At 36.0% G+C, this 18,783-nt stretch overlaps 2 protein-coding genes across 4 annotated transcripts in view; both read right to left on the reverse strand.

Annotated features, from left to right (window-relative positions):
• Nucleotides 1-18,783, reverse strand: part of LOC110452430 (rho GTPase-activating protein 7-like) — a 215,867-nt gene that overhangs the window by 150,373 nt on the left and 46,711 nt on the right. The window contains exon 1 of one of the 3 annotated variants that reach the window (XM_021500954.1): nt 5,446-5,602. The exons of the other annotated variants lie outside the window; for them this stretch is intronic. The gene's annotated coding sequence lies outside the window, so the exon portion shown is untranslated. Of the gene's footprint in view, nt 1-5,445; nt 5,603-18,783 lie in introns of those variants that run through there. 3 annotated transcript variants of the gene reach the window in all.
• LOC110452405 (GATA zinc finger domain-containing protein 14-like) overlaps nt 3,500-18,783 on the reverse strand; it is a 35,990-nt gene continuing 20,706 nt past the window's right edge. The window contains exon 2 of the mRNA XM_021500907.1: nt 3,500-4,461. Within this exon, the coding sequence (XP_021356582.1) occupies nt 3,500-4,461 (962 nt within the window). The remainder of the gene's footprint in view (nt 4,462-18,783) is intronic.

The raw sequence follows: 18,783 nt of genomic DNA on the forward strand, positions 1-18,783 counted from the left end.
CTGAAGGATGAATATTTCAGGTGATATAGAGGAAAGCTAGGAGGGGGATGGGAAGGAAGGGGTATGGAGGGAGAGACAGCTAAAGGATGAATATTTCAGGTGATATAGAGGAAAGCTAAGAGGGGGAGAGGAAGGAAGGGGTATGGAGGGAGAGACAGCTGAAGGATGAATATTTCAGGTGATATAGAGGAAAGCTAGGATGGGGAAAGGAAGGAAGGGGTATGGAGGGAGAGATAACTGAAGGATGAATATTTCAGGTGATATAGAGGAAAGGAGGGGGTAGGTAGTAGGTAGCCAATGTGTTTGAAAGAATATAGCTTATCACTGTGAGTAAAATTTAAAAAAATGTGAACAAGTACAGGAAAGTACAGATTAAAGTACTGATGAGGACATATATAGAGGGCAGGACAATGCAGTGTATCCTTCATTTTCAAGGCATCAAATTTAGGAATACAACATTAGTAAATTAACAATTGAAAGATGAGTGTACAATGTAACATATGGGTCAATGTTTATGTTTAAAAAGAGATCAATTACATGTAAATAAACATCAATATTTCTCACAAATAGCACTTAATTAACATATCTATGATACTTTAAATAAAAATCAATTCCACTCAAAGATACAGATTTTCATCATGATGCAACAAATTTATCAGGTAACAGATGGCTGCGACAGCAATTGACACCAGAGAAATAGATATGTGTTTATTTATCATCCTGGCCTAGCCCTCTTATCTCCTTACCGTAACTTGACATACTGAGCATTATGGTTGCTAAACTTTCCACTCTCAACATTTGCATGGACAGTTCTAGTCATAACAGTTATCCATTTTACATTTATATTTCCCTCAAGCATGATATAAAAGAAATAAAAGAATATGTTGATATAAATGTAAATGGAATTATGGAACTCAAAACTAGCAGAAGCATTAATATTTCCATAAATATCAGCAGGTGCATTTCATTCACTACTTTTTGTATTATACAAAACAATGCCAGCATTGTAACGGTGTCCTTCTAGCATATTAAATCTCTATGCACAAAATATTAAAAATATATGGTAAATAACCCTATAAGTGTCACCTTTCTGCAAATGTGTGCATAGAAATTTCCATCAGAAGTAAAAATGTAACCTTACCTTGTAAGTAGCCAGAGCTACCTGTAAAATTCAGGTAAGAAGAGTTGATGTTGTACCTGTTGATTACTATTGTCACCTGTGACAGATACACCTACATCATGCTCTGTTTAATAAACACATCTACCTGTCTGTCTACAAAATACATTAAATATTCTGTTATATGGGGGAGATATACTAAGGTTAAACCACTAGGTACAAATAACGGTGAGAATTTGAATTTTTTTGAAGAAATTTTGACCTACTTTTGCTGACTGGCATACAACGGATTCAGATTTCAGATATATTTTGCAAGGAGATAAAGAGCATTCTAAATTATGTTAAAATATCATCAAACTTTTATGATGTCAAGGGAAAAGTTTACCAGCACATTTCACATTGCATGGCTGCGTCATAACACAAAAATGTGATTTCATTTAATGCACAAAAATAAAATATTTTTGAGCAGATATATCAAACATTTGCCAAACTTTAATCTACTCATCAAGTTACTAACAGGATGTGAAAAATTCAACAAGTAAAACAAGAATTTGAACCAAGAACCTTTGAATTCTAGACAGACGCTCTACCTCAATTGGCTATCTGATCGCCAGGGAATCTAAACAGACAATCAAACTTATTAATGGGGATCAAACTAAGGCAGATCTACAAGCAATGAAAAATGTGTAAGAATTCAAAATAAGAAGATCTAAACTCCAGACCAACATTCACCTACAGCTATCTGATTACCAGGGTTCTACCTCAGTCAGATCTACAAGCAGTGTATCACAGGATTCAAACTAAGAACCTCTAAACTCCAGACCAACATTCAACTAGCAATCTGATCACCAGGGATCTACCTCAGCCAAATATGGTATATATACAATCAGTGTAACACAGGATTCAAACTAAGAACCTCTATTAGCTCCAGACCAACATTCAACTAGCAACCTGATCATCAGGAATCTAGCTTAGTCATATATACAATCAGTGTAACACAGGATTCAAACTAAGAACCTCTTGTAGCTCCAGACCAACATTCAACTAGCAACCCGATCACCAGGAATCTAGCTTAGTCATTTACTAGTATGCAATCAGTGTATCACAGGATTCAAACTAAGAACCTCTTGTAGCTCCAGACCAACATTTAACTAGCAACCTGATCATCAGGAATCTAGCTTAGTCATATATACAATCAGTGTATCACAGGATTCTAACTAAGAACCTCTTAACTCCAGACCAACATTTAACTAGCAATCTGATCATCAGGAATCTAGCTTAATCAGTGTAACACAGGATTCAAACAAACACTCTCTTAACTCCAGACCAACATTTAACTAGCAACCTGATCACCAGGAATCTAGCTTTAAGTCATATATACAATCTGTGTAACACAGGATTCAAACTAAGAACCTCTAAACTACAAACCAACATTTAACTAGCAATCAGTGTAACACAGGATTCAAACCAAGAACCTCTAAACTACAAACCAACATATAACTAGCAATCAGTGTAACACAGGATTCAAACTAAGAACCTCTAAACTATAAACCAACATTTAACTAGCAATCAGTGTAACACAGGATTCAAACCAAGAACCTCCTAACTCCAGCCAAACATTCTTAACCCCTTAGCTATTTCATCATTGGGATCTCGGTCACATCTGCTTACAGTTGCTGCCATTAATAGTAACTGGAATTTTTCAATAATTTAGAAGTCACTCCCATATTTATTAGGTCATAATGTAGGCCTAACATCAAAACCACATTATGTAAAACTTCCCTGCCCAACACGTACCTATGATGGATAAACATGAAATGTATACCCTTAGGTAAGCCCATCCGAACTATCTATCAGATCTAGGTAGCATATCTGGGGTCCAGGTGTGAAGTCTGATCCCACACCTACACATTTTCCTGATACAGGTTTCTAAGTTCTCACATTTTACAGTCACACTACACATTTGTAGACCGATGTCTCAAATTACAGCCATTCAGTTGTCCTTGATAGTGTGATAACAATCAATATGATGATGTTGGGTATCGGGTTTCCAGCCTTGCCTTTGAACCAGAGGACCAGACCAAACCAAACATTGTCAACAAGTGTATCATAACATCAGATCATATTCAAAACACCAGGAAACATATCTGACCAGCTTTTTATCAGTTCATTATTGCCTTCTAAAATTTGCTTAAGTACAATTACTGAGCAAAACATGTTTAGTTTCAAAACTAAATCAGGAGTTAAACCCAGTATTGAATTGGCTTTCAATTGATAACAGTAAACCTAGAGAGCATGTATCTGAACATTTAAGGACTATTGGATTTGTCTGCACCTTTGAAAAGTTAAAAACTATTCGAGAACAAAAATTTGACTAATGTATTAACTGTATAAGTTCTCCTCCCTGTGGTTGTCCCTGCTCTCCTCCCTGTGGTTGTCCCTGTTCTCATCCCTGTGGTTGTCCCTGTTCTCATCCCTGTGGTTGTCCCTGATCTCATCCCGGTGGTTGTCCCTGTTCTCATCCCTGTGGTTGTCCCTGTTCTCATCCCTGTGGTTGTCCCTGCTCTCCTCCCTGTGGTTGTCCCTGTTCTCATCCCTGTGGTTGTCCCTGTTCTCATCCCTGTGGTTGTCCCTGTTCTCATCCCTGTGGTTGTCCCTGTTCTCATCCCTGTGGTTGTCCCTGTTCTCATCCCTGTGGTTGTCCCTGTTCTCATCCCTGTGGTTGTCCCTGTTCTCATCCCTGTGGTTGTCCCTGTTCTCATCCCTGTGGTTGTCCCTGTTCTCATCCCTGTGGTTGTCCCTGTTCTCATCCCTGTGGTTGTCCCTGTTCTCATCCCTGTGGTTGTCCCTGTTCTCATCCCTGTGGTTGTCCCTGTTCTCATCCCTGTGGTTGTCCCTGTTCTCATCCCTGTGGTTGTCCCTGTTCTCATCCCTGTGGTTGTCCCTGTTCTCATCCCTGTGGTTGTCCCTGTTCTCATCCCTGTGGTTGTCCCTGTTCTCATCCCTGTGGTTGTCCCTGTTCTCATCCCTGTGGTTGTCCCTGTTCTCATCCCTGTGGTTGTCCCTGTTCTCATCCCTGTGGTTGTCCCTGTTCTCATCCCTGTGGTTGTCCCTGTTCTCATCCCTGTGGTTGTCCCTGTTCTCATCCCTGTGGTTGTCCCTGTTCTCATCCCTGTGGTTGTTCCTGTTCTCATCCCTGTGGTTGTTCCTGTTCTCATCCCTGTGGTTGTTCCTGTTCTCATCCCTGTGGTTGTCCCTGTTCTCATCCTTGTGGTTGTCCCTGTTCTCATCCCTGTGGTTGTCCCTGTTCTCATCCCTTTTTTGGTTGTCCACAGGGATGAGAACTTATACAGTTAATACATTAGTCAAATCTCCCTTTCCTTTTTGGCCGCAAATTATGGATTTTGCAGGAAAACAAAAAAAGATTCAAAGGCCAAAACTGTTTTTTCCAATAAAGTTTCGATAAATGATATTTTTTAGATTGAAATGATATCTGTGGCTTGCATTTTTGTGTGGGACAATTTTCTAAAATCTACAGACTGTCTTGCTCAAGTTGTCTATCAAAGCGAGAGATAACAATAAATTGTAACCAATAATGTTGGATAAAAAATAATTTGATACATTAAAATGCCCTTCATTTCCTTTGTGAAAATATTTCAGGTCTATATATATGTATTCTCATTTATTCCTTCATAATTACGCTTTTACGTACTGATACACTAGAACTGATTTACTTACACCCCACTTTACCTGGACTGGCAGTATAACAACTCTACAGGGTTTTAGTGTATTTTTACACAGGAGGACAGCACCGACTACACTCAGGACGTCGTTCTGTGGACCGCAGACGCTGTAACAGCCTGTCCACATCTGCGGAGCCGTACGACCTCAGAGCGTGACTGGGATGGGCAGGACTTTAGAATCTCCGAGGGCCTTGTGAGCGGCAACTTAACCGTTCATGTCGACCGAACACCGACTTCGTCAGTGAAGTGTAGACGGAAAACTCATCAACCAATCAACCAACCAACCATTAGCGTATTTCAAAATCAGTTTTATGAGCCTTCAGTATGACATAAAAATAGTAACAAGATCAGTTGTGGCTTTCAACCTTGAAGAGAGATGGTCAAGTTTTGGTAGGAAGCTGAGGCTATTGAAAAGCAAATACATTTGAGCTGGACACAATAGATCGAGCCAGCCTTAAGGATGGACAGACACCAATCCCATAAACCCCTGTAATAACTTGTGGTTATCGCTTATTTGATGGTAAAACACTGTTCATTAGATAAACAGTCATTAGGTCTGCTGAAATCTCAAATAGGCATCCTTACCTTGAAGGCAACGCCACCTTTGACATTCGCTCAGCCATCTGATTTCTGGTAAAATGCTCTACCATAATAGCGATCACATACACACAGAGAAACTGAGATGGTAGGATCTCCTTGTAAGAACATCATGTACAATGACTTCAACCGACTCAAATCTGTCTTTGATGCCTAAGGAGCCGAATCCTGTTTACATTAACAAAACTAATGGACCAACTGTGAACAAAACCTTTGGGAGAATGATAAAACGGATGAAAGAAAAAATTGAACATTTCAAAACCAACATGACACTCTATGAGGTCCTATAGAACAATTTGCAAGACCAGCATTGAAAACAACTTTCATTTTTTTTTGCCGATGTAATTAAAATGTTGGATGTTGTAACTATTTGCACCGGTCCCTTGCAACATGACGCGGCTGGAATTCCCACCACTTCTGTGGGCGGTAGTTAGAATGGTGAGAAACTGATAAATTGTTGCGTGGTGCAAACAGATTTTTTGTAATTGCTCTGTAATAAGCCAAGATGTGAGAATCTCCATCTCAAAAGATACACTCGGCGTCAAGGAATATTCTACTCAATACAAAGGAAAAGTTGTATATTTTGTGAAATACATGCACTTTCTTACTAGACAAAATATAAACTAAGAAATTTGTTTTCGTAAACAAATACATATGACTCTCCCTATTGGCCAATATAGGCATATTGTTTTGCACTTAACTGAACTTTTCTTCAAAAGATAATCAAGGTCAAGGTGAACTAAATACAGTACGTTGCACCCTATCTGTTGGTGATGAAGGTATACATAAAATTTCATCAAAACGGTATAAAATTTATAATCCTTATGAAATTTCACTGAACATTGTGCACTTATTAATATTGACCTTTAACCTAAAGGTGAAGGTCACTGTGACCTTAAAATAACAGCACACTGCACTTCTTCAGCGAATAATGCAGTAAAATCGGTAAGGTATGAAGTTATCTTCAATGATAAAAAACTTTCAATGCACAGGCGAGATTTCAATGAAAAAATTGTACTTATTTGACCTAGAGGTAAAGATCACAGTGACCTAATTAAAGTGCAGTGCATACCAGTACTTTCTGTTGATGTAGGCATGTTTCATGTTTCATGTTTCATCGTAATATCTTTAACCAGTTAACTAGTTTGGATTGGACAAGGATGTTACAAGATGAGCCAGTAGAACCTGTAAAAGGTAATACAATATGTAGCTGTACATGGTAATACAATATGCAGCTGTACAAGGTAATACAATATGTAGCTGTACAAGGAAATACAATATGTAGCTGCACGTACAAGGTAATACAATATGTAGCTGTACAAGGTAATACAATATGTAGCTGTACAAGGTAATACAATATGTAGCTGTACAAGGTAATACAATATGAAGCTGTACAAGGTAATACAATATGTATAGCTGTGTCATTCAATAATCCAATCGAGTATCTGCAAGGGTCCTTCACCGTCTGCTCTTATATAACTGCACTTAGAACACATCGTAGCTAATGTTATTTTAGAAACTTACTATCAAATCATTATAGTTGAATTTATTTCAAATTTGTGTATTTAATAAAACACTAATATAACAATTAACCCTTGTTATTCCACACTTCAAGTTAACTGGTAAAAAGTTATAATTGGGCGATTAAATCCAGGAACAGAACTGTTGTTAATATCATTCGTACTTGATAACTTCTTGTTTCGCTGCAATGTACAATTATAAGCATGTTTTGTACACAACAGTAAAAGATCTGATATACATAATTACAAAATTTTAATCAAAACGGCATATGTCTCCATTTGTTATCGTCTGCTGATACGAAATGCTCCATAATGATAATGGTTGTTAAAGAAACGATGTACAGAAGTGCAGGCAGACTGGTTAATGCTGGCCCAGATTCAGGCACACAGTCAGTGAACCTGGTTCTTCGGTAATCCATCATTCTGCTGTCAGCGTAAAGAAGGTAATTATATGTGATAGTTTTCCTGAATAAACACTGCACTTCAGCCTTAAAGAGAAGCCACTTGGTCAATTCTGATGCGATTTCTGGCAAGATATAGTGTGTACTGTTTTATCTTATCACGTAAGTATTTTAGCTTCTGACATACGCTGCAAAGATAATGACCTATAAGATGTTTCTGATATGTTAGAATATCAATGAAAAGTACAAAATCAATATTTTGTGAACAGCAGACACCAGTCAATTGTCACACGGGTGTTTATAGATCTGACAAGAGTTTACAAATCTTCATCTCTTCTTCACCAATTATCTTATTCTTGCCTCCAAACTGATACCAGTTCAGAAATAATGAAGAACAACTCGGGGTACATGCAAACTTTTCAGGACAACATCCAAGACCCTTCCAAGCACTTTTCGAGCACTTTTCGAGCACTTTCAAGCAGTTTTTTTTGTATTTAAAGTTTTCAGAAGAAAAGTGGCTGAGATATTCTGCAGTCAGAGATACTGTTACACAGCATGGAATAGAAATAAATCATGTACAATCATGTTTTGAAATTATAATCCATTATTTTTGTATAATAAATTTATGTCAGCACAAAAGTTTGAAGCAGCCATTAAACAGTTTCAACGTATATATCAGATTAGACGTTCATGTTACGAGTGTTTATAGAATTTCTTTCCTGTAATATTTTTCTCTGGATAAACATATTCCCCTGCAGTCTTTAAGCACAGCTGACCTCAATGAACCATGATACTAAGTTTTTATTAACAATTAAGCCTAAATTCTCAGGTTCAGAATCATTGATGGACTTTAAAAGAGTGATATACTGTAATAGGATAGTGGAATTCCAACTCGGACCTCAGAAACTCTACACTGACACCACAACTGAGTCACAATCTGTTGACAACTGATTGTCCAAGTCCAGCATTGCTTCAATATTACGGTACTCTTTTGGAACCAAAAAGTATAACTGCATGATATCACTGTTCAGACAAGAGGAAACATTTGAAACAGCTTTATTTATGAGATTACAGATCAAAACTTGTATTTAAGAGAACTGTTTCAACACTATGATAACCAAACATTTTCTCACCAATGCCAATTCATTTTTAGACTCTGCAGATCTCAAGACAATTTGTCTCTCTTGCTTAGAGTCAATCCAGCGCAAAGGGGCTGAAATTGTGTAGCCGACAGGCGCTGTATTCACAATTTCGCAATTTCACAGCTGGGTGGTAGATAATTCATTATCACAATACCAAATTGTTCGTCAACTACTTTCTGCAGCTTAATTCCGAAGTCTGACATGTTAATATTTCAGAGAGGTTATGATACAATATGATAACATTATGTTTCAATTCCAACTTCTACCTTTGCAAATCTATTTAGTGACATAACATACTTGTAACAATCTTATTAAACTAAAGTGGCAAACTGACTCTGGTGATATACCTCTGTTAGTGAAATGATAGCATATCTTATCAAACTGATGAGCCGATGTAATGCCTTTCAGGATGTTTGTATTTTATGCTTTATTTTTTGGGATCAAACATCAGCTGCTTCCAGCATTTGGAAAAAGGTTTTCCAGGAAATTGCCCAGTTGGTGCTGTTGTGTCTTGCAGTGTCCATTATTAATGCATAATAGTCTTGGCTTTTCCACCTCTCCTGCCTGCACAAACTGTAGACGCAATTACTGATGTCTGCTGTGAGGATTACCAAGGTGTTTTCTACAAGGCCGGACAAAAAATACTCGCACTTGGCCTTCAGGACGCCATAGATTTTAGGCTAACGACAATGACATGTATATACTACACTATTTACTGAGGATAAACATGTCTACAAAGTTTCAAAGGAAAAAGATTATTGTCACTAAAAAGTTATTTTAATGATCCAGACTAAAATTGGGCAGCAAAATGTCAACTGACCTTTGATCTAAACCGCACGACTTAAACCTTGAGCTGATCGAAGGTCATGAAAGTGGTATACAAAACACTGTCTAGTAATTATTACGTTATAGATTTAGAAATATACAAGTAATTAAGGACTTACTAATGCAGCTTAAGAGATATCAGGCCTAAATTGATTATAACTTACACCTGGTGTAAAAAAAAAAACATTTCCCTATATTTAGTGAACTGGTAAAAAAAAATGTATAACTGTTTCCATGATCAGAACTTGTCGAAATTGACTAATGTCTACACATTATTTAACAGAAACAGCCAGGTCTGTTTCGATTATGTATCTGCTCTGTTTGTGACTGAACAATTTATCTAAAGCTGCAGGAATGAGGTTACAAGACACCAGTTAAGGGAAAAAGCTAAGGGAATATTCCTACAAACTTGACATGTTACCATGGTGACAAGCAATTTATTCAATTCTCGTTTCCATAGTAAAACAAGCCAATGAAACCAAACCACCATGACAGGTCCTCATAGAGATATATATTTAACAAGGAACCACCATGACTATATATAAAATGGTCCCCATGGAGACAGGAAACTTCCTGCGTTTAGTTTATCTAATTGGCTGCTGACAACTTCAGTGTAATGTGATCACGATCAGCCAATGCCTGACATAGTCAGTAAAGGTCACAGTGCCTAGAGTTCGCAATACTGCGCAGGAAACAAAATGGGAAAATGTCTACTTTTCGGCAGATATTGATTTTCACAAATATATATGTTACGTACCAAACTAAATTTGAAAATATACAAGAAGCCCAAGCATCTTAACAACAAACTGATGGTCCTGCCATTGGACCATCAACTAATGATTTAAACCAACAAAATAGCTTTATCCTAGTGATACATTTAATAAATGGAAGTTGGGGTAGCTACATCTTTGTTATAAATGTCAAAAATATCTACTTTTGCATACAATTTAAGGAAACTCCATACGGCCTCGAGTATTCACCGATGAAAACGGAATCTGACCGAAATAAGATTAAGAATACAATTCTTGATACACTATCCTATGGCTTTTCCATAAATCAATAGAATTTGTAGCAATTATGAAACTGAAACAAACGATTTAAGCTCTTTGCATTTGCCAATCCTGCATCAACTCCCTAGAGTTGCAGGAGCCCCATTTTAGCAATTGCAGATCCTGTCAAGTTAACTTGAAATCCACAAATTAATTTTTGAGAGGTTGATAACAGACGGTACATTTAGGTAATTCAACTCTTAAATAGCATAAAAAAAAATCTGAAATGTTGAGTAAAATTGCAATGAAAGGTATTTTTAATAACATCAATCATATTCAATAAAGAAACTAAGAATGGAATTACGTAAATTATAGCAAAGTATTGAAATTTTGTCAATTTCACTTGTAAGTATTTTTCACTCCTAACAAATTTTATTGAGAAAATGTAGTAGTAAATTGAACTAAAAGTTAATTGGATTGAATAACACTGGCAAGCCTATATATAAATTCTTTTTACTTCGCAGTGCATCGTATTTCTGTTAAATTCAATCAAACTATTTATATTTAATTTTGACCTAAATGTTTGCTGTTATCACTGGCTCCATATTTTTTGGCAGTGTTTACAGTTTAAAACTTGAGCTATATTATGAATGAAAATCATATTTTCAGTCTCCTCTTCAACTTAACCTGACCTAGATTTCATTGATATCTGATGCTGTGCAATTTAAGTTTTATGAATGGGCAGCACAACCTGTACGTAACCTGCCATGCATATATATACTTCCGAGTCAATAAGTGGTATATTGTAAAGAAAACGGAAGGAAAGCGAGGATTAAAAACTGGGTCTTAAACTTTTGATTAACAGTATAACATCCTGTTTTTTTAAAAGTCTTTGCTTCTATTGAAATCTCAAATAGCTTGCTGCCTTTTATCATGACTCCAATTCCTCACAAAAACAGTATGAAAGTGTTGGGCTTTTGGCGTCAATGTATTCTATGGTGCATGAAATTGTATATCCTGTCTTCAATAACCAGGACTCAATCAATCTTATATAATTTCTTATTCATCTGTAACACCAATTTTTTAAGCCAACATTTAATCACACATGATAAATACTATAAAATCACCCTACAGGAAACATTAAGGTCAGTAACACTGAAAAAACCTCGACAGTAACAGCATTTGGCTTTTCCCCCATTTATCCTAGCTATATCAATCGCTCTGTTGTGGCAAACTGTATAATATTACCAGAGCTGAGAGTGCACCGGTCTAATAACGGAAAGGTCGTAGGTTTGGGTGACGAAGACAGCAGGATTGGTACCTTTACATTGGTAACTAGTGTCCTTGAGCAAGACCCTAGCTAGTATGTGATATGATCTAGGTCAGGGTATTATGATTTGTATACAGTACTATATGTAAGTGATAAGTAGAAATACTGACCCATAACAAGCAGCATACACATACATATCATCACATATCCTAGATACTCCAGGGGTTGTGCTAAAGTTATGCTCTCTACATCCCTGGAATATCTCATGACAGCTTTTTTATTGGTCTCGGGTAAAAAAAAACACCTGACCAATCCCTAAGCTGATACCTGTCCTTTGAAGATTACAGAAGAGCAACACCTGACTTCAAAGCAAGTTTATTTTACTGTTATGCTACTGCGGGATTCTTTTGATGAACATCAAAGGATTTAACTTAAGTCTTCAGGTCTCATCCACAAGTTGGTGCAGACTGAGCCTAATTTGATTCTGTCATGACATATTCTTAGAGTGCAGAGAGCGTACTTAACCCTTTCACCCCTATGTAACTTAAATAAACTCAACCATGCATTGATCTGGATGAGTCAATTATTGTCTACAGTGGTGAAAGGGTTAAGTGATGGTATTACCCCTTGATAATCGAGGATGACCCTCACACATATGGAGATCTACACCAAAGTTGATCACTTGGTAAGATTAGCTGATCCCACAACTGCAATGATATGGCAGTCCTATTGGACATTATACAGTGCCATAACTGCCACATACAGGTGTTGAAGACATGTTGGACATGATACAGCGCTATAACTGCCACAGGTGTTGAAGACATATTGGACATGATACAGTGCTATAACTGCCACAGGTGTTGCTGACAAACTGAAAAATGCAGGATTGCACACCATTACTGCATGTTTGTTTGCATTGTGACACAGAAAAATACATTGCCCTAGTCCGTAAGTACCAAGAATGCATCCTTCTATACCTAAGTCTTCGTTTCTAATATCCAGACAACAAGTAACTAGTAAAAAGATTCAAGTACTGTCATTCTAAATTGTCAAAACAAAATTAGTTTATAACTTGGCATCCTAACGTGTCTGTGTATTACATAATTATTACAACTGGGGAGAGGAAAGTGAGACATACATCCACAATAATTATTTCACATTAAGAGTTATCTTCCCATCAGGTATGTATCCAATATGGCTGACCTACTGATTCCCACTGGTTATTCCTGACTGAATTAATTACGGTCTGTCTGGATTCTGTTTGTTGGTATATTTGTACCTGATAGAGACAAAGATGTAACAAAACAGAGTTGAAGCCACAGTAAACATTTTATTATTTCTGGTGGTGCACAATTAAAACCTCCAGGCACTATGCCAACACAAGATTTTCTACAGGAAATGAGGGCATATATAAATCTATCATTATCGCAAGAGTTCTGTTCTTACCTATAAATAATGATAAAAAACTCCTTAAATTTTAAAAGCAATTTTTGTCATTTGACAAGATATTTCTTATAGATGGAGCTTTTTAGTGATCCATTCGGTCTATGTGATTAATGGATCATAACATTTGACATTTTACAAGAACTGAGATAGTTCTTTACAATTTTGAATGAAATACCATGAATTAGATAACATCTTGCAGTCAATAAGTAACTTAAGTTAAAGTTTCAATTCACACTTGTCCAAAAAATTACTTAATTTTTATCAGAATATCAAACCTTGTTAGCTTCAAAAATATTTCTGTATTCAATGTGTTTTATACAAATTTCCTCAGAGAAAGCAAACCAGACATGGACGGTTACTATTTTTTTTACCGTAATATAAGGCATTGTTAGCTTCAATAGTTAATCTTTTTATATTTAATGCATTCTATACAATTTCCTTCAAAGAAAGTTGACCAGACATAGTAATGGGTTCAGTAAGGTTTATAAGATTAATTCCAGTCTGTAGGAGTCTATACATGAACCCAATCATCGCCAGTGTATGTAGATATGACCACTGAACTTTCAATAATTCCTCCATGCCCGAGGTATGATGCTTGGCTGGTAGAACAAACTAACTCCAGCAACACATAATTACTGGAAACTTCAGACAACTGTTAAAAGCATTGGAAGAAATGTTTCTGGCAGTCTCGAGACGTCACTTCACATTTTTACACTTACCGACAAAAAATGTTTCTAGTATTATATCTCCAGACTGCAGAACATTTCCACACTCCCACAAAAAGAGTAATTTCTTCCTCCATTAGTTTTCTCCCCAACTTCCAACCACTGTAATTTCATGTCATTTGCTTTTTTTTTGTCTGATGAAAAAAAAGGCGTCTGTAATTGCAAAAGCAAAAATTGATAAACAGATTTAACATAACCACCATAACCCATGATACGGATAGAGATATCCCATACCCAAACATAATTATCTGGCCACGCATATATTACTACTGTATCTTCCCCAATCGTAAATTCAATTATTCTTGCTTTTTTTTCTATAAGCACAGAGAAACCATAATACTTCTACAAGTGTTTTACTTTAGATGGGAAGATTGTATGTATTAACACATGTGGTTGATTAAATAAGCAATATTTTTCTGACAAACACCGACATTACAGCCCGTTTTACCATACATAAAACTCTGACACACAAGTGTATATACAGCTTGTTATATTTTATATATTTATAATAACATCTTGGCTTTAAACATAATTTACTAACTGTCCTACCACTAATTGTAATTTCGGTGAATTATATGATAAATATAGTTTTGTCACTTTGCATTATTTATTTAGCTCTAAACGCACTTAGATGTAGTTGCCTGGGCTAGCCTGGTTACTTCACATGGCCGTTGTCTGTAACCAAGCCTCATCAACTTTTATTAATGGTACCTGACATAACCTTGTTACATGACATTACCTTTTACATGACATAACCTAGTTACATGACATCACCTAGTCAAATGACATAACCTAGTTACAGGACATAACTTAGTTACAGGACATAACCTAGTTACATGACATAACCTTGTTTCATGACATAACCTAGTTACATGACATAACTTAGTTACAGGACATATACTAGTTACAGGACATAACATAGTTACATGACATAACCTAGTTACAGGACATAACCTAGTTACAGGACATAACCTAGTTACATGACATAACCTAGTTAAATGGCATAACCTTGTTACATGACATAACCTAGTTACAGGACATAACCTAGTTACATGACATAACCTTGTTACGTGACATAACCTAGTGACATGACATAACCTTGTTACATGACATAACCTAGTTAAATGGCATAACTTAGTTACAGGACATAACCTAGTTACAGGACATAACATAGTTACATGACATAACATAGTTACATGACATAACCTAATTACATGGCATAACTTAGTTACATGACATAACCTAGTTACAGGACATAACATAGTTACATGACATAACCTAATTACATGGCATAACCTAGTTACATGACATAACCTAGTTACAGGACATAACTTAGTTACATGGCATAACTTAACCAGATATAACCTAGTTACCTGGTATAATCCTCGTCTAGCTATCCAACATAACCTAGTATCCAGACCTAACCTAGTTATCTAATATAATCCTAGTCTAGCTACCAAACATAACCCAGTAACCAGACATAACCTAGTTACATAATATAATCCTAGTCTAGCCACCAAACATAACCCAGTAACCAGATATAACCTGGTGACCTAATATAATCCTAGTCTAGCTGTAGCTATACAACATAACCTAGTAACCAGACCTAACCTAGTTACCTAATGTAATCCTAGTCTAGCTACCAAACATAACCCAGTAACCAGATATAACCTTGTTACCTAATATAATCCTAGTCTAGCTGTAGCTATCCAACATAACCTAGTAACCAGACCTAACCTAGTTACCTAATATAATCCTAGTCTAGCTACCAAACATAACTCAGTAACCAGACCTTACCTAGTTATACATCAATCTATAGTAACCAGATATAACCTTGTTACCTGGTATAATCCTAGTCTAGCTACCAAACAAAACCCAGTAACCAGATATAACCTTGTTACCTGGTATAATCCTAGTCTAGCTATCAAACATAACCTAGTATCCAGACCTAACCTAGTTACCTAATATAATCCTAGTCTAGCTACCAAACATAACTCAGTAACCAGACATAACCTAGTTATACATCAGTCTATAGTAACCAGATATAACCTTGTTACCTGGTCTAATCCTAGTCTAGCTATCCAACATAACCTAGTATCCAGACCTAACCTAGTTACCTAATATAATCCTTGTCTAGCTACCAAACATAACTCAGTAACCAGACCTAACCTAGTTATACATCAGTCTATAGTAACCAGACATAACCCAGTAGATAGACCTTAGGTCTGAAATTACTTTTCTGATATCTTCTCCTCCCAAATGTAACACTTACTCATCTGTTGCCCTGTGTGTGTATATAATGAGCCTTTGATCTCGTGTATTGCCAGGCCATAATAGACAATTAAACATCCCTTGTCTGTGGACAATCACACAATTAACACTATCAGCCAGCCAATTACCTCTACTTTGTGTTCATTATGTCATGTTACTGCAGTACTCAGCAGACATTATATATATAGGATCTTACATCATGCAGTTCCCATCTTATACAAGGTTTCTAAAAGCAAGTCTTAAGAACTTACCTTCAGATAACTAAAATGAAAAATTTCTGACCAGTTTCATTTAATACAAGATTCTTTTTATCACATGATAAATATATATTTAAATATTCCATAACAAAATATAAAAGTTTTCTATGGCATCTCTTTGGTTTTGTCTAAATTTCCAGTATCTTGAACCTTTATAATTGTCTCCATTGTGACATAATGTAATCTGGATCAGAGGTCTTGATCTAATTTTGACATCACTTTATTATCAATTTATGATGTCAGATTCTAAGTCATTTTGTAAAAGCTTGTGTACAAAATACAGTTGGGGATGGGGAGATAATGTACATCAGTGTGATCAACTTCTGTGCTGGTGTTGTTTTACAAAAGAAGAGAGAAATAAATTAACCCTACTACTCCCAGAAATCTCAAAACTGACTAACAAATGCTCCACGATAGTGCTACCTCCGATCACAGACAATCAATCCAGTCCCCAGATCTATTTCAACAGCAATAAATTGTGTGTTCTTTCAATCTTCATATAAATGTATAAACAAAATAGATACTTCTAATACATACATTTAAATGAATTTGTCTGTACTTCCATTCCCATAATGGTTGTTGAATGGCCTATCTCATGTCTGTGACAATTTAACAGAAGTCATATTTGTCAAAGTCTTCCTACCGGACATAAAATGGACAACGGTGATGTATGCGTCTGGGTTAAAATTGGTTGACCACTGTTCATCACAATAGACCGACCATCAGGTATATAAATAACACTAGGTATGACAATGAGTTGACCACCAGGTATAATTCTGACTGCCAGGTGAGAAGTGCCACATTACTGGGGTGTGAACAGGGCTCTTCCTTTACACCCTGTTTATGGTGGTTTTATAGATTGCTGTAGCTTTAATCACTGTTCACTGAATGACCTTTGTGTGGTCAGTCTGGTCTATGTACTGGTCAGTCTGATCTGCACCCATAATGTCAGTTACAATGGTCAGTCGGATCTATGAACTTGTCAGCGTTGATCAGCCTACATGTATATGTCATCATTGTATCAAATATACAGTGCAATATAACCTGGTGATAACCATCTATTTTAAGTATGACACTGAGAATCCTCTAGTGAATATTAACATCTTTTTGCAATGCATGCTTATATGTACAATGCCGAGCAGCAATACAGTCAGCTAGTGAACAGTCTTTCCCTTTCTTTCATCTGTTAGCATTATACCTTAAATCTTGAATTCCTCATGCTTGGATTACCAATGCTGATCTTCTGTAGTATATGTTGCCGAGGTAACAGCACTATTTAAAAAGTATAGTTCCTAAAATATATTTTTTACATTGGGTGCCTGAACGCTAGCTAGTGCATAGATCTACAATGATCCATTAATCATACAATTATAGATGCTATCTTAATTGCATACCCTACAAAATGTGCACAGCATCATTATATTATAATTAATGGGCCAGACATAAGTCTTTATATAAACTGAATAAAAAGTATTCTTAGCAGCATTGCAGGCTAGACAGAAATTGTTCTTCTAAAGCCTTTTACTATCAAATAAAAATAAAAATCATTAAAATCTAAAACTTGAAATAGAATAAAATATGTCTTCACCAATATAATAAGGGGTTAGATAAGACAGTGAATATATAGGTTTTATATAAGACAGAATTCAGTATTAATTTCTAATGGAACATTGACGAAATCATGTCAGATTACAGGATGTCCTTAAAGTCAGGTGTCATTAAAAACAGGTTGTACAGCATGATTTCTGTTCACATTTGATATCAGAAAAAGTAAAACTAACATGTCAGGATTGTGTTTCTGCAAATGTTAAGAGAATTCTTTAACGTGGTATAGATGACTAAAAGGGAGTGATGTGGGTAATTGAATTGCTATTTGTCCCTCCCCACCTATAAATATCACCCAGACCGACGACCCCACATTACAACAGAAAATGTGGCCTGTAATTTACAGTGCATTAGCTAATTAAAACAATGCTAATTTGCGGCATGATGGCTAATCTTGAAGTCAGTGAGACAGCTTGAATTCCAGTCATTTCTGAGACCAGGTGTTCAAAGCCTTGTCATCTTAACATCAGATTGGTGCAAATTTTCTGTGCTGGCATATCTCGAAATACATTTATATATTTATTTTTTTTAAGAAAACTGCATGCATAGGAATTCAAAATTATTATTCGCAGACAAGAAACATCCAAACATGTATACAGTGGTAATTAAAAAAAAAAAAAAAAAAAAAAGTTAAAAATTTAAATTANAAATTTCAATTATGATCGTACCACTAGCAGTATTCCTATATGCTTTTAAAAATCTATGTTTTTTATGTGAAACAATATATGGACTTTGTACAGAACATAGACACAATAAAAAAATAACTGTGGTAATTATAATGATTTTTAAGAGAAATTTTGCTATTGTGTAAAAATACATAATTAAGATGATTGTATTTTTTACTGAAATTATCCAACTCTTTCGAAGCAGCACAT

This window comes from Mizuhopecten yessoensis, unplaced genomic scaffold, assembly GCF_002113885.1.
Source record: "Mizuhopecten yessoensis strain PY_sf001 unplaced genomic scaffold, ASM211388v2 scaffold6683, whole genome shotgun sequence".
NCBI classification, from domain to species: Eukaryota; Metazoa; Mollusca; class Bivalvia; order Pectinida; family Pectinidae; genus Mizuhopecten; species Mizuhopecten yessoensis.